This window comes from Elaeis guineensis, chromosome 13 (genome assembly GCF_000442705.2).
Source record: "Elaeis guineensis isolate ETL-2024a chromosome 13, EG11, whole genome shotgun sequence".
NCBI lineage: Eukaryota > Viridiplantae > Streptophyta > Magnoliopsida > Arecales > Arecaceae > Elaeis > Elaeis guineensis.
The window spans coordinates 18,812,367-18,824,880 of record NC_026005.2 but is presented as its reverse complement, the minus strand read 5'-3'; the positions used below and the strand labels follow the sequence as shown (position 1 = coordinate 18,824,880).

At 36.4% G+C, this 12,514-nt stretch overlaps 1 protein-coding gene across 2 annotated transcripts; it reads left to right on the top strand.

Annotated features, from left to right (window-relative positions):
• Positions 1 to 4,951: 4,951 nt before the first annotated feature.
• On the top strand, positions 4,952 to 12,514 carry LOC105056336 (zinc finger BED domain-containing protein DAYSLEEPER). 2 transcript variants are annotated; one of them, XM_010938498.4, is made up of 5 exons: positions 4,952 to 5,226; positions 7,937 to 7,995; positions 8,334 to 8,555; positions 10,488 to 11,350; positions 11,467 to 12,514. In XM_010938498.4, the coding sequence occupies exons 1-5, from the start codon at positions 5,219 to 5,221 to the stop codon at positions 12,358 to 12,360; spliced, it is 2,046 nt and encodes a 681-aa protein (XP_010936800.1). In that variant the 5' UTR covers positions 4,952 to 5,218; the 3' UTR covers positions 12,361 to 12,514. The 2 variants fall into 2 exon arrangements, with proteins under 2 accessions (XP_010936800.1, XP_019710155.1); XM_019854596.3 differs by having other exon boundaries at positions 4,956 to 5,347.

Sequence of the window (12,514 nt, the reverse complement as noted above, 5' to 3'; positions counted from 1 at the left end):
CTTTCTTCACTTCTTTTGTGTTATCCAAGTATAGGCTATGAAGGAATTCTGATCCAACTATAATCCATCAAGGTTTCCACATGAAAAGAGAAGAAATGATTTAAAAAATTATGATCCTTCGATCAATCATCTCCTCTTACACCGAATCAAGCATGGACTATGAAGGGATTCTGACCCAACGATAGCCCATCAAGTCTCTTGGAGAGAGAGATGAAGAGAGAAGGATTCTAAAAATTTAAAAGCTTGAAAAGAGAAAATGAATAGAATAGACTTCTATTCATGATCTAGCTTCATCGCAAACCCCAGAGGGATTACTTAGCCAGACATAGTTGATTTAAAGTCAAAAATAAAATAAAGACTAATTCTACTTGCTGGAATTAAACTTACAAAAATTAAAAATTACAGAATTAAAAGATGCAGAAATTTAAACTATCCTATTGCAGAAATTAAAATTATAAAAATTAAATAGAAAGAAAATAACTAATTTATTTTTGAATAAAAATTTTGATATAAAAATTTTTAATTCCTAAGCCATTAACAAGGCTTGGAGTTTGAACAGAAAATAAAATCTCTTATAGAACTAGACTTCTCTCCTTCTCTTGACTTGAGATCAACTTTTCCTTGGCTGACTCTCCTTTTCGTGTGTCAGAAGGGTGGAAGAAAGTGAAAATAAGATGGCTAAAAAATTTTAAAGGTGAGTATGTCTGCCTGTCACACAGACCCCCTACAATAATTATGGAGTGAAGAGAGTTCCCCCAGAATAAAGGCATTGACCTTTATTTATAGTTATTAGGGGAGAAACAGTATTTATGGTTTTTAGATGTGGGACTAAAAAGAGAGAGTAGGTGAATGATTAGGATTATTTTATTTTTATTTATTTTATTTTTTTATTTTTAAAATTTTAAAAGCATCTCTATCTTCACCATGCATCCTGGGCCTTATTATCACGTTCGCTCGTTGCTCGCGTCCTTTCCGTGTCTGCACCTCCAAATGAATGCATACCGCATTCTCAGCCACCCAACAGCCTATAAGCTCCGCAAAGATTCTTCTTCTAGAACCAACATGGCCCCCCTCTTTTCTTCCAAATACCGCATGTGTCCCCCTTGTCTTTGTTGGATGGCATGTGGTTGCTTACTCGGGCCCAAATCTTCTAGTTATTTACTTTAGACTTGAATCCAATTCTAACAAGTCTTCAATGATACAAGAGTTGTGGGATGTCTTCAAAAGTGAGAGGTTTCAAGTTTGTGACTTCATCCACTTCTAATTACATAATTGGTTCTTCTGACAAGTTTTGTATTGGATTGAATTGACTTCCGGCTTTGAATTTAATTTCATTTTAACTCTATTTTTTATCTCGTTTGATCCCTCTAAGCATGTAGATCAGACTCTTCATGTTGGTGTAGCTTTTTTCTATAAAATATATGAAAAAATATCAAGTTTAAAAGAATAAAGATAATTTGATCCATAAATTAATACTTCTATGAACAAATTTATACACCTATCATATAACCATTATAGAAATTGTATGCTTCGACTGCTGAATCGAACTTCATTCCAACATGAGAGTCAACATTATCCAAATTTGTATGTGATATACTAGAAGAAGGTGGATTCTCGAGACAACCACCTCCGATAGTTTCATCGACTTTATTATTTGCATCATACTCTGTAGAAGATATACACAAGGATCATTGGAGTCAGACAACGCAAATAGAATGCATAGACAGATAATACGATGTAACATTATGTAAAAGATATCATTCATTATACATAGGAAGTTATTTTGAAGTCATAAAAACCTCACAAATCTCATGAAAAATATCTTGAAAAGTCATAAAACAATGCTGAAAGTCATAAAATAGCGCCAGAAGATATGAAACAGTGCCAAATGTCATGAAAAATATAAGAAGTCATAAAACAGTGCATAATATCATAAAACAGTTGAAAAAATCATAAAACAATAGAGAAAGTCATAAAATAGTGCATGATGTCATAAAACAGTACTGGATGTCAAGAAATAATGGAAGAATTGATAAAATAGTGACGGATGTCATAAAATTATGTAGAGAGTCATAAAATATTATCGAAAGTTATAAAACAGTGTAGAATGTCATAAAATAGTTTAGGAAGTCATAAAAAAGTGCATGAAGATATGAAATAATTTCAAAAGTCATAAAATAATGTAGAAAATTACGAAACAGTGCTGGAAGTCATGAAACAGTGCTGGACATCATGAAATATTAGTGAAAGTCATAAAACATTATCGAATGTCAAAAAATAGTGAAGGAAGTCATAGAAAATAATGTAGAAAGTCATAAATAGTGGATGAAGTCATAAAATAGTACATGATGTCATGAAATAATATCGGATGTTAGGAAATAGGAGAGAAATTGATAAAGCAGTGGCGAAAGTCATAAAATGCCGGATGTTATGAAACAGTGAAGGAAGTCATGAAATAATATCGAAAGTCATAAAATAATGCAGAGAGTCATGAAACAGTGCTGGATGTCATAGAATAGAATAGAAAGTGATGAAACAGTGTCGGAAGTCATGAAACAGTGCAGAAAGTCATGAAACAATGTCGAAAATCATAAAATAGTATCAAAAATTATAAAATATTGGCAGAATTTTTATGACTGCAATAAGTCATAATCCGCACCTAAGATGTCATGAAGGAAGCACAGGATATCATTCTCCTACAAAAAAAAAGATACTGGATGTCATGTATGGGCTCTAAGATGTCATAGAAGGATCATGAAAAGTTATAATCGGCTCACAGGACGTCACAATCGGCTGTACAACCATCCTTAGCTCTATGATGTCATACTCGATTTATGAAAATTCATAATTCAGAGGTGTGATGTCATATTTATCTGAAAATGCACCATCAAAAATTATTTCGATGTTAGAAAGTTGGGTATCGAAGGTCAAAATCGAAGATATGGAACCTAGCCAAGGCATTAACTAACTATCCATGGAGATGCTTTAATAAATAAACTATTTGAAAATTTACTGGCCCAACATGCTGCCATTGTCGAGCAATTTAAGGAAAAAAAGATACTACCTAAAACCTTCAACAGTCAGAGCAGGATCGACTTGGGACTCTTCGAAGCTCAAAGAGGAAGGAGAGCGTCGGAGAGGATGGAGAGAGAGGGGAGTATTTGAAATAGCAAAGCGAGAGAGCATGACAAGCCAAAAAAAATCCTCTTACAGAGGAAAAGGATATTTTCATTCGTAAAAATTTGAAAAAATGGACTGTGACGGACATTAAGTAGAGGTCACTATTGGAGACAGGCGTGCCTCTATCTTTTTAGCGCAGAATAAGATCCCATCCCATCTTTCATATAGATGCCACGCTGTCCAATCACAGCATACGGTGTGCTCCGCATCGGATTTATTACACCGCCGCCAGTGTATAAAGAATTACTCAAATATTATGCACAGTTGGCCAGGCATAAGGCCCTTGGCCTTTCGATTTGGGCCAAACTATACGTTTGCTTAATCTATTACGTGGAGCTTGAATCTGACCTAGGTTTGACATAGCCGGGCCAGCCTATTGATATTTTTCTTTTTTTAAATAGTGATATTCATTATCTATTTTAATGAGTGAAGAAGATCTCATATTGGAAGGATAACATGATAAGCAATGGCTGCATTTATGGCTTAAAGCTGCATTTATGATGGAAAATAATTCATTGAAACAATAGGTGCAATATGTATTCCACCAAATTATTTACCATCTCAAAATAATTGAAATATCAAAAATTAATAAAAATAATTGTATATGTTATTATTATCAACATGTCTAATTGAACATTTGTGCATTAAGCTTTGTGTTGCTCCTAAAATGTATATGGAACAAAATCAATGTATTCTAGCAAAAAAAAAAAAAAAGATTTCTTTCTATTCTACATCTTCTTGAGTGGTTTGCATCTTCACATTGGCATTGTGTAGGCTTTTTTTTTTTTCTCTTCCGTGGTGGCCTAGCTGGTGGTGTTACTTGCGTTGGGAGATTTTAATAGAAATCAAGGAGTTCATATCCCATACATAGAATAAGGTCTAAACCCGTAATGTTTTTGTTCTCTTACAAAACACTAAATCTTGACTTATGCATCAAGGTTGCAGTTATTTTTTATTTATTCTCAAAATGTTATTTTTTAAGAGAGTAATAGCGAATGTCCAAAACACAACTCTTTTTGGTAAACAAAGTCCAAAATGCATCTTTTCAAAACAATAAGAGATAAATTAAGGGATGATAGACTTGATTATTTTTTCACATGAAGATTTCGAAGATCTTTGACTAAGTTTATTTAATAATTCTTATTAGACTAGAGCAATGGGACTCCAAGAAAAAGATTTAGCTACAATAAATTAAGTAAGCCTTAGACTCTAAATAACTCTCAGCTTTCCCCTTTCTCTCATAAAGATGTGGACTTAAAAGAATAAATTGGAAGGATTCACTCCTTTATGTAACAGAAGATAAGCCAAATATTAGTTATGTTTCACTGAATTTTTGTGCATGAAGCCATGGATCTCTCTTCCAAATTGGTGCAGTTGGGTTTCATTTCCATTCTCAATTTATTCTTGAGTTTATAATGATGAAAATTATATGGAGTAAAGAGAATTTATTTTTCTAAGTACAACCATCCATCTTTATCATAGATAAAGTCACTACTAGCAAGAAAAGGGTATATGCTTCTTGTAACAAGAACTGCACCATGCAGTTATGCAGCTGGCTTCAATTTTTAGCTTTCATTTATTGTGGCCGGCTTTCTTGGCTATAGCTTAGCTATCTTTATATCATTAGCACGAAATCTAAATCTCCAGTGTAGCCGAGCCGTTGAGCTAACCGTTCGTTTAACGTGGCCGTCAACCGGCCCGAGAGAGAGAGTGAGAAAGAGAGAGAGACGGCGTGAAGAAGCGACGCCGTTAAAGCCGTCCAAAGGGCGTCAAGAAAAGGCTAAACGCTCGCTCGCATCACTTCCCCCGGCGTCGTCGGCTCTGCCCCCTCTCTCTCATCGACTCTCCTCCCCTCTTTCCTTCCTCGGCTCCGATCCGGCTCAGATCCGGCTCCGATCGGCTCCGATCCGGCGCGCCTCGTTCTCCCGCGATTCTTTTCCCTCGGCGCCACGCCGTCCCTCTCTTCCCCGTTCCCGACGGACGAACCGGATGCTCGTTGACCGCCGATCCGGTCGGAACGGTTGTTCGCCGGCGGGAGATGGCGCGGTGCGTTCCTCGTCGTTTGAAACCCTATCCTTCCGTTTTCTGGAGTGAATTAGTAATCTGTTACCCTGGTTCGGGATGGTGCTTGATTTCGAAGCTCTACGCTTCTAGCTTGCATTTTTAGGTAAAAAGAAAAAATCTTCTTTTAAATGTTATTATGCAATTACTGCCATGAGAAAGATACCAAAAAGCTTGTATTGAATGTAATTGTAAGTTTTTATTATAATAGATCAGCAATTCGCATGATCATTTGTTGTTGATCTAATTCGCAGGTGTTTTTTTTTTTTTTTTCATTTTTTTTTTCCTAACATATTTGATGGCTGTGAAGTTGGCACTGGAATTTGGTATTTTGTCCTTTGTATTGTGAATTGCTGCGTTTGTTTTCCTTTTTCTTTTTTTGGAAAAGAATGTCCTTGTAAAGTATTCACACATTTATTGTTACAGGGGACACTGAAAATTTATACCGAGTGGAAGTGTACTGATATTGTAGGGATTAGGGGATACTCAACTTAGCTAATCTATCTCTCCCATCCTTTGCTCCCTTTATCAACTGCACTTGTCGCTGGCTAAGAGCTGCTGCTTTTCTCATAGTGCGATAATTGCTGTATGTGTATGCTGTCCTTGTCCTTGCATAGCATGTTGGACATCCAAAGACCTGGTTAGCTTGTTTGAAATTTCAAATTGGTAATTGCCTTGTAGAATGCAGATTCAGTGATATTGCATCACCCTTTACATCCTTTTTGATAAGTGTTTTTCTTCTTGAACTGATGTTGTTTTACTCACTTTAGATTCCAGAGAAGAGCAAAAACTATCAAGTTCCTGTCCAAATTAGAATCTTATTATTTGTTTTTCTTACTCTAAGAGTTTTGTATGTTTCAAAGAACCGAAGAAAGGACCACTAATGGAGATGCAAGATTTAGTTGTTGAGGTTAGGGCACAGAGTTAATTTCTCCTTTCCTTGCTGTGTTGACCAAATAATCCCTGGTTATGATATTAATTATATTAGCCAACAGAGATAACAATTTGACTTCCATTGAGGCTAGGCAAGTGCAAGGATGTCAAGAGGTTAGTGCTACCATAATTGAGGAAGTTGCGGAAGGATCTGACTAAAAGTCTGTTAGCTCTCACACCACCATCTAATGCAACCCTTGTTCCCACCGACCGCTACCAGCTTTAGCATTTTCGATAAATTCTGATCTTCCACCAGCAGTGGTTTACCACTTTGTGCAAAAAGGACCTTCAGCTAGGCTTGTTATGCATCCTAGGAAGGCCCAAAAAAGCTATGGGCTCATCATCTACAATTTACATTAAAACCACCCTTTTGAGGCAAACTCATCAGTGTAAGAGATTTTGTTTCGGGAAACTCAAGTTCAGTCTAGCTAACCATTATATCTATCTTCCTCTAGTATTTGTTTCTGTTCTTGTTGAGAAGATCTGAGAGAATCTTTGAGATTTTAATGTCCTCCTCTTCCTTCTCCTCCTCCTCCTCCATATTCTCCATCTTCTCCTCCTCCTCCTCCTATTCTTTTCTTTTAAATATATTTTAGTTACATAAATATCTAAGTGGACTCAAATTATTGATGATGAGGTTGGGCATAATATTAAAGGGGTAGTTGCAAGCTGAAGCAAAGATGATTGACAATTGTTTGATAGCCAATTCATAAATCCTTTACGAAGTTGATTGATGGTTTCCATTTTGATTCATATATGAGGATTAAAGGTTTGTTTGTATCAAATCTTGCTGCACTATATATGACATTTTGCTTGTAATCAACACAATATAGGTGGTGTTTACTGATTTTAACTTGTGTCTGTATGTACTGACTTTGTATCACCTGTACTATAGTCTACAAATTAGCAGTATGATGTGCTAGAGGCGGATATGCTCAATACATGGTTTGACTTTACATGTGTAGACAAATCTACCCAAGGTGAATATATTATTTGGGGAAATCTGATACTCTGATTACTTTTTTCTTTCCTTGCAAATTTCTCCAATCTTTTTAAGCTTCTTTTCTTTGCTATGCACATTTGATGTAATGTATGCTACTTCATGTTAATTTCTATGTTAAGTTTCTTCATATATTCTATTGCACATGTTTAGGACTGTTTTATCAACAATCAACTTGTCTTTATCTTTACTGGTGATGTTAAATTTGTTTTGATGGGTGAAAGTTTTAATTCTGCTCAACATGTCTACTTCTAATAAAGGTACTTACAGTTCTCCTTTTTTGTTTTTTTTAATTTTTTTTTTTTTGGTGTTTGTGTGTGTGTGCGCGCTCTTTTTTTCCTTTTTTTTTCCGGGGGTGAATGCTTTATGATATTTACAATCCTTTGATCTATTAAGCTCTCATATAACCTGTTGGGTGTAGGTTAAGGCTTCTTAGGTAACCTTTGAAGGAAAATTTATAGTTATGAAGAATTGACTGCTTGTATTTTATATTTCTGGTTCCTGTATTATGTCTAATTCTGGAATCCTGGGTGATGGGTGATTTTAGTTTGATTTCTATCACAGGGTACAAGGTTTTACACCTTCTTTTAGAGAACTAGCCTCCAATATCTAAGGTCTTATTAGAATACATGAATGCTCTTCCCTTTCTCTCTCTCTATCTCTCTGTAAATTTTAATTACTACAGACATTTTAGTTAATATCAGCGTGCTGTCTCAAAATTAAAATTCTCAAATAAACTTTTTCAATGGTTTTGATGTGCAGGGCTTTGTTTGAAAACAGGGGACTGATGGAGTGGAATAATACATTTAAAGGCATGAAAGGTATCTTCTGGATTTCAATTTTTGCTTTTGAGGATGTAATAACCATGTTTTCTTCACATGTCATGTGACTTAATACTTTATGTATTAGAAAAAATATTTTATATCATTGCATTACACTTTTTATCTTTGTGCGCAAACCAGCTTATCAAATACGTTAAGCCTCTAAATCTGTATCATTAGAATGCTTTCTAAACAAACTGTTGTTAGAATTAAGGAGGATCATATTTATCTAAATCTTTCTTTTTGCGTATTTGCATGAACCTTTGTTGTATTCTATTTATTACTTTTCAGCTGTCACAAGGTATTCTGATTTCATTTTCCCGTATTGTTTATTACAGAGATGGAACCAAAAACCTTGATGGATATGACACTTGTTCCCAGTGTAGAACCTATAGAATCTGGATTGGGTTCCTCAGACAAAGGAAATCCCAGTCCACCGGTGAAGCCAAGGAAAAAGTCAATGACTTCCTTGTATCTTAAATTTTTTGAAACTGCTCCTGATGGAAAGAGTCGCAGATGCAAATTTTGTAAGCAAAGTTACTCTATAGCTACTGCAACTGGTAATTACCATTCTTTGGAACTTTCTTTGTAACATAGAAATTATATTTTCCTTGTGTAGTTAAAAGGATTCAGGTGAATTTTTTTTTTGGGTTTACAACTTTTGAATAATTTTGAACTGCTTTTCTTTTTAATTGAATTGAACATGAGCTTGTCATTTATAAGAATGGTTCTACTAAATTATAATATCTAGAGAAGCTAGCTTTTTATGGTAATATTTTCTGGAATCACCTAAAATATGTTTGTTCATAGTTGATTCTAGCTTTCATGAATATATGTTCCTTCATAGGCAAAAGATATTCAAACTCACCGAAGATATGCACAATTTACCTGATTTTTATATAGTTTTGAGTGTTATAAAATGTGGTGCATACTATCACATATGTGCTTGCATTTGCATATGTGGTTCCTTAACTGCATTTTTTTGCCTATATGCAGTACTATGTGCAGCATACCTTACATGTACTAAAAATCTGGGCAACCTAGCATTATGCAGCCACATGCTTGGCCTGTACAGTATCGTACAAGTGCACATGCGAGCCCACTTAGCATTTTGGTGCTGCATATATGGTTCACTCTTTTTGTGAGCCCATGTGTTCACACCCTATCTCAATAGTCCAGATGGCAGTCGATAGCAAGGTCCATGTGGATCAGATTTGATGGAGTCAGACAAGTGGACGTCATAAGACCTTTGCTAGAGAGTGTGGAGTTTGGTTGTGGCGAATTATGCTAAGTATGGGATGAAAACCGAACAGATAGGATTTGGCCAAGACAAAGATTGGCAAGCTGAAGGCTTAAAATCATATGGCGGTATAGACAGGAAGCCAAAAGGCATGGAGTGTCCTAGGTTGTGGTTACATTGCGTTGGAGATCATGGAAGCGAACTATCAAGACCACTGAAGATCGTGGTGATAGGGATGGTTACAGGGATATTTTATTTCAATTATGCTTTAGTTATCGTGTTTCTACATAAATATTAGAATTGTACTATGTGCGAGGGATCTTTTGATAATCAATCCAATCATATTACTTTTTCTTTATCCTAGGAGTAGATGTAACTTAGTTTTTCTATTGTAGCCCAGTATTACACCCTTTTGTCATAACCTAATGCTCTACCGCTATTTAGTTCTATCTCCTTCGAATGGTATGATGGTGGTGAATTTCTTTAAAGATCAAGGCATCTGGACCCCTATTACTCTCTATCCTCCATTTGATTAATATCTTTTTGGCTAGTTTAACACCATTGGCATGCCTACGCATGCATTTGCCCTTTGCCCAAACAAGCTTGGTGGCACGTCCTCCCCTGGCTGAGTTTGTTGGGATGCTGAGTTCTCTAGCTCATCAGAATGGGATGGAAAGCGCAGCAACACCATGTAGGTGAAGCGGGTTCAAGCTGATGCTTAGGTTAATATGGGTTTGAGGTGGGCTTGATTCAGGTATAAATAGTGCAAAAATAATAATTATTGCTATTTGTATTAGATACCAAGTAATAAGAACTAATTGTTAGTTATTACTATTAATATTACTACTATTTATCCATAAAAATTACTATCATTTTTTTTGTTTTTATCGTACTTAATATTGTATTTATTTTAAATAGTTAAAAATAGTAAATGCATATGTGCCTGCATACTATATATGCACCGTATGGTCCCTTGATCACTTGTATACTCCAACCATTTTCTAAAACAATGAGTTGTTTTGTGTGTGCAATCATTGCATCTTTCTTGGTCGTCTTGATTCATCAAATGGGCTATGGTTGTCTATGACTTTTTGGGGAAAAAGTCAGTTGCCGCAAGAAAAGCCGTTGATGTGAGTAGCTACTCATAGTTGATAGGTCCTTTGGATGTTAGAATACAATCATCTCATTTGTGTAATTTCCAAAAGTTACTTCTTTTATGCATATATAATTTACTGACTTGTGATTTATGAAGGAAATCTTGGTAGGCATCTCAGTCACCGCCATCCAGGCTATGATCGACTGGGCGATGCTGGTCAACAAGTCTCGCAGACTGTTGTTGCAAGCAAGAAGCCTCAACCTCAAGCTAAACCTTCAATTGATCTGGATCATCTCAACTGGTTGCTGCTTAAATGGCTCATTGGAGCCTCTCTTCCTCCTTCCACCTTGGAGGATGAAGGACTTCTGAATTCATTTAAGTTTCTCAATTCATCAGTTACAATTTGGCCGAAAGAAAAGGTCCAAGCAGTCATTCTTGAAGTTTTCAGAAGCATGCGGGAGGATGTAAGGGCATCACTAGAACATGTGAACTCTAAGGTTTCCATTACTCTGGATTTTTGGACTTCCTATGAGCAAGTATTTTATATGTCAGTTAAATGTCACTGGATCAATGACAACTGGTCCTTGCACAAGATACTTCTTGATGTTTGTCAAATCCCTTATCCATGCACTGGTTCAGAAATCTTACATGCTCTAATGAAGGTACTCACGACATTTAATATTGAGACAAAGATCTTATCTTGCACAACTGACAACAATCAGCATGCAATTCAAGCCTGCCATGCACTCAAAGAGGAGCTGGATGCTCGTAAATTGCCCTTCTGCTATATCCCCTGTGCTGCTCGGACCCTAAACCAAATAATAGAAGATGGCCTGAGAACTCCAAAGTCAATACTATCTAAGATTCGAGAATTTGTCCTTGAGCTGAATAGGTATCCAGAAATCATCGAGGACTTTAAGCAACTGACAGCAGTTTATCAAGAAGGTTCATGGAAGTTCCCACTTGATGCTTCAACAAGCTGGAGCGGTGATTACACAATGCTTGACATTGTGCGGAAGGTACTATATCTTCTATTGATGGTCCCATATATATATATATATATATATATATATATATATAATGCTTTTCTTTCAGACTATTCGATCATTGACTTAATATTATGTGCATCATGCAGGCCCCCAATTCCGTGGATAGCACTATCAAGAAGCATGAAGAAGCTTTTGGTGGTAGAAACCTGTTGCTGAACACGACAGAGATATCTGTTATTAGTATTTTACATTCGTACCTGGAGCCGTTCTATAAGATCACAACCAACCTATGCACTTGTAAAGTACCCACGGTTGGTCTAGTACTTTTCTTCATGGATCATGTCTTCGAGTTAATCAGTTCTTGCAGGGATAGTTGTCGTCAAGAGTGGCTTAAGACCGTTGCTGATGACATGGCCAAGAGAGCTAGAAGCTTTGGCACCCAAGTTTATAACCTCTTCACCTTCATGGCTGCAGTTCTTGATCCTAGAATCAAAAAGGAGCTCATCCCTGAGAACCTCAACTCTGAGAAGAATTTAGAGGAAGCAAGGAGCCATTTCACCAGATACTACTCCAGCAGCCAATTCCCAGCCATGGCTAATGGTTTTGGTACCCAAGATACTACTGAAGAAGCCAATGTTGTTTCTTTTGCCGAGGAGATTGCACGGAAGAGGCGCCGCGTGAGCATGAATACTGCTACAGATGAGTTATCCCAATATTTATCAGAACCTCCTGCACCAATTGCGACAGATGTTCTAGATTGGTGGAAGGTGAATAGCACAAGATATCCACGACTTTCCACTATGGCCCGTGATTATTTAGCTGTTCAGGGGACTTCAATTGAGCCTGTAGAGTTGTTTACCAGCAAAGGCAATGAAATACGCAAACAACAGTTTTGTTTGCCTTACGGCAGTATGCAAGCGGTGATGTGCATCAATTCATGGATCCAGAGTGGCTACAAGTTCAAGTTTCGATCGACTGAAATTGACTTTGACAAGTTGGTAGAATCTGGTGCTGCTGCAGCTGACAATGTCAAGTCTTAAGCAAAACAAAAAAAAATTAGATGAGCAGATTAGTGTGCGATATTGTAATATTTCCATGTAGCATCAGGCTAATGATTCTGGAATTGGCTGTATATTGTTTCTCTTATGAGTTTTGCTACGGTGCTCCAAAGTTTATTTTAGTCATTTTATTATA

Excerpts from the sequence above, each read along its gene's own strand:
- LOC105056336 (XM_010938498.4), top strand. Across the intron at positions 8,556-10,487 it reads CTCTATAGCTACTGCAACTG|GAAATCTTGGTAGGCATCTC; the intron begins GTAATTACCATT and ends TGATTTATGAAG. Across the intron at positions 11,351-11,466 it reads TGCTTGACATTGTGCGGAAG|GCCCCCAATTCCGTGGATAG; the intron begins GTACTATATCTT and ends TGCATCATGCAG.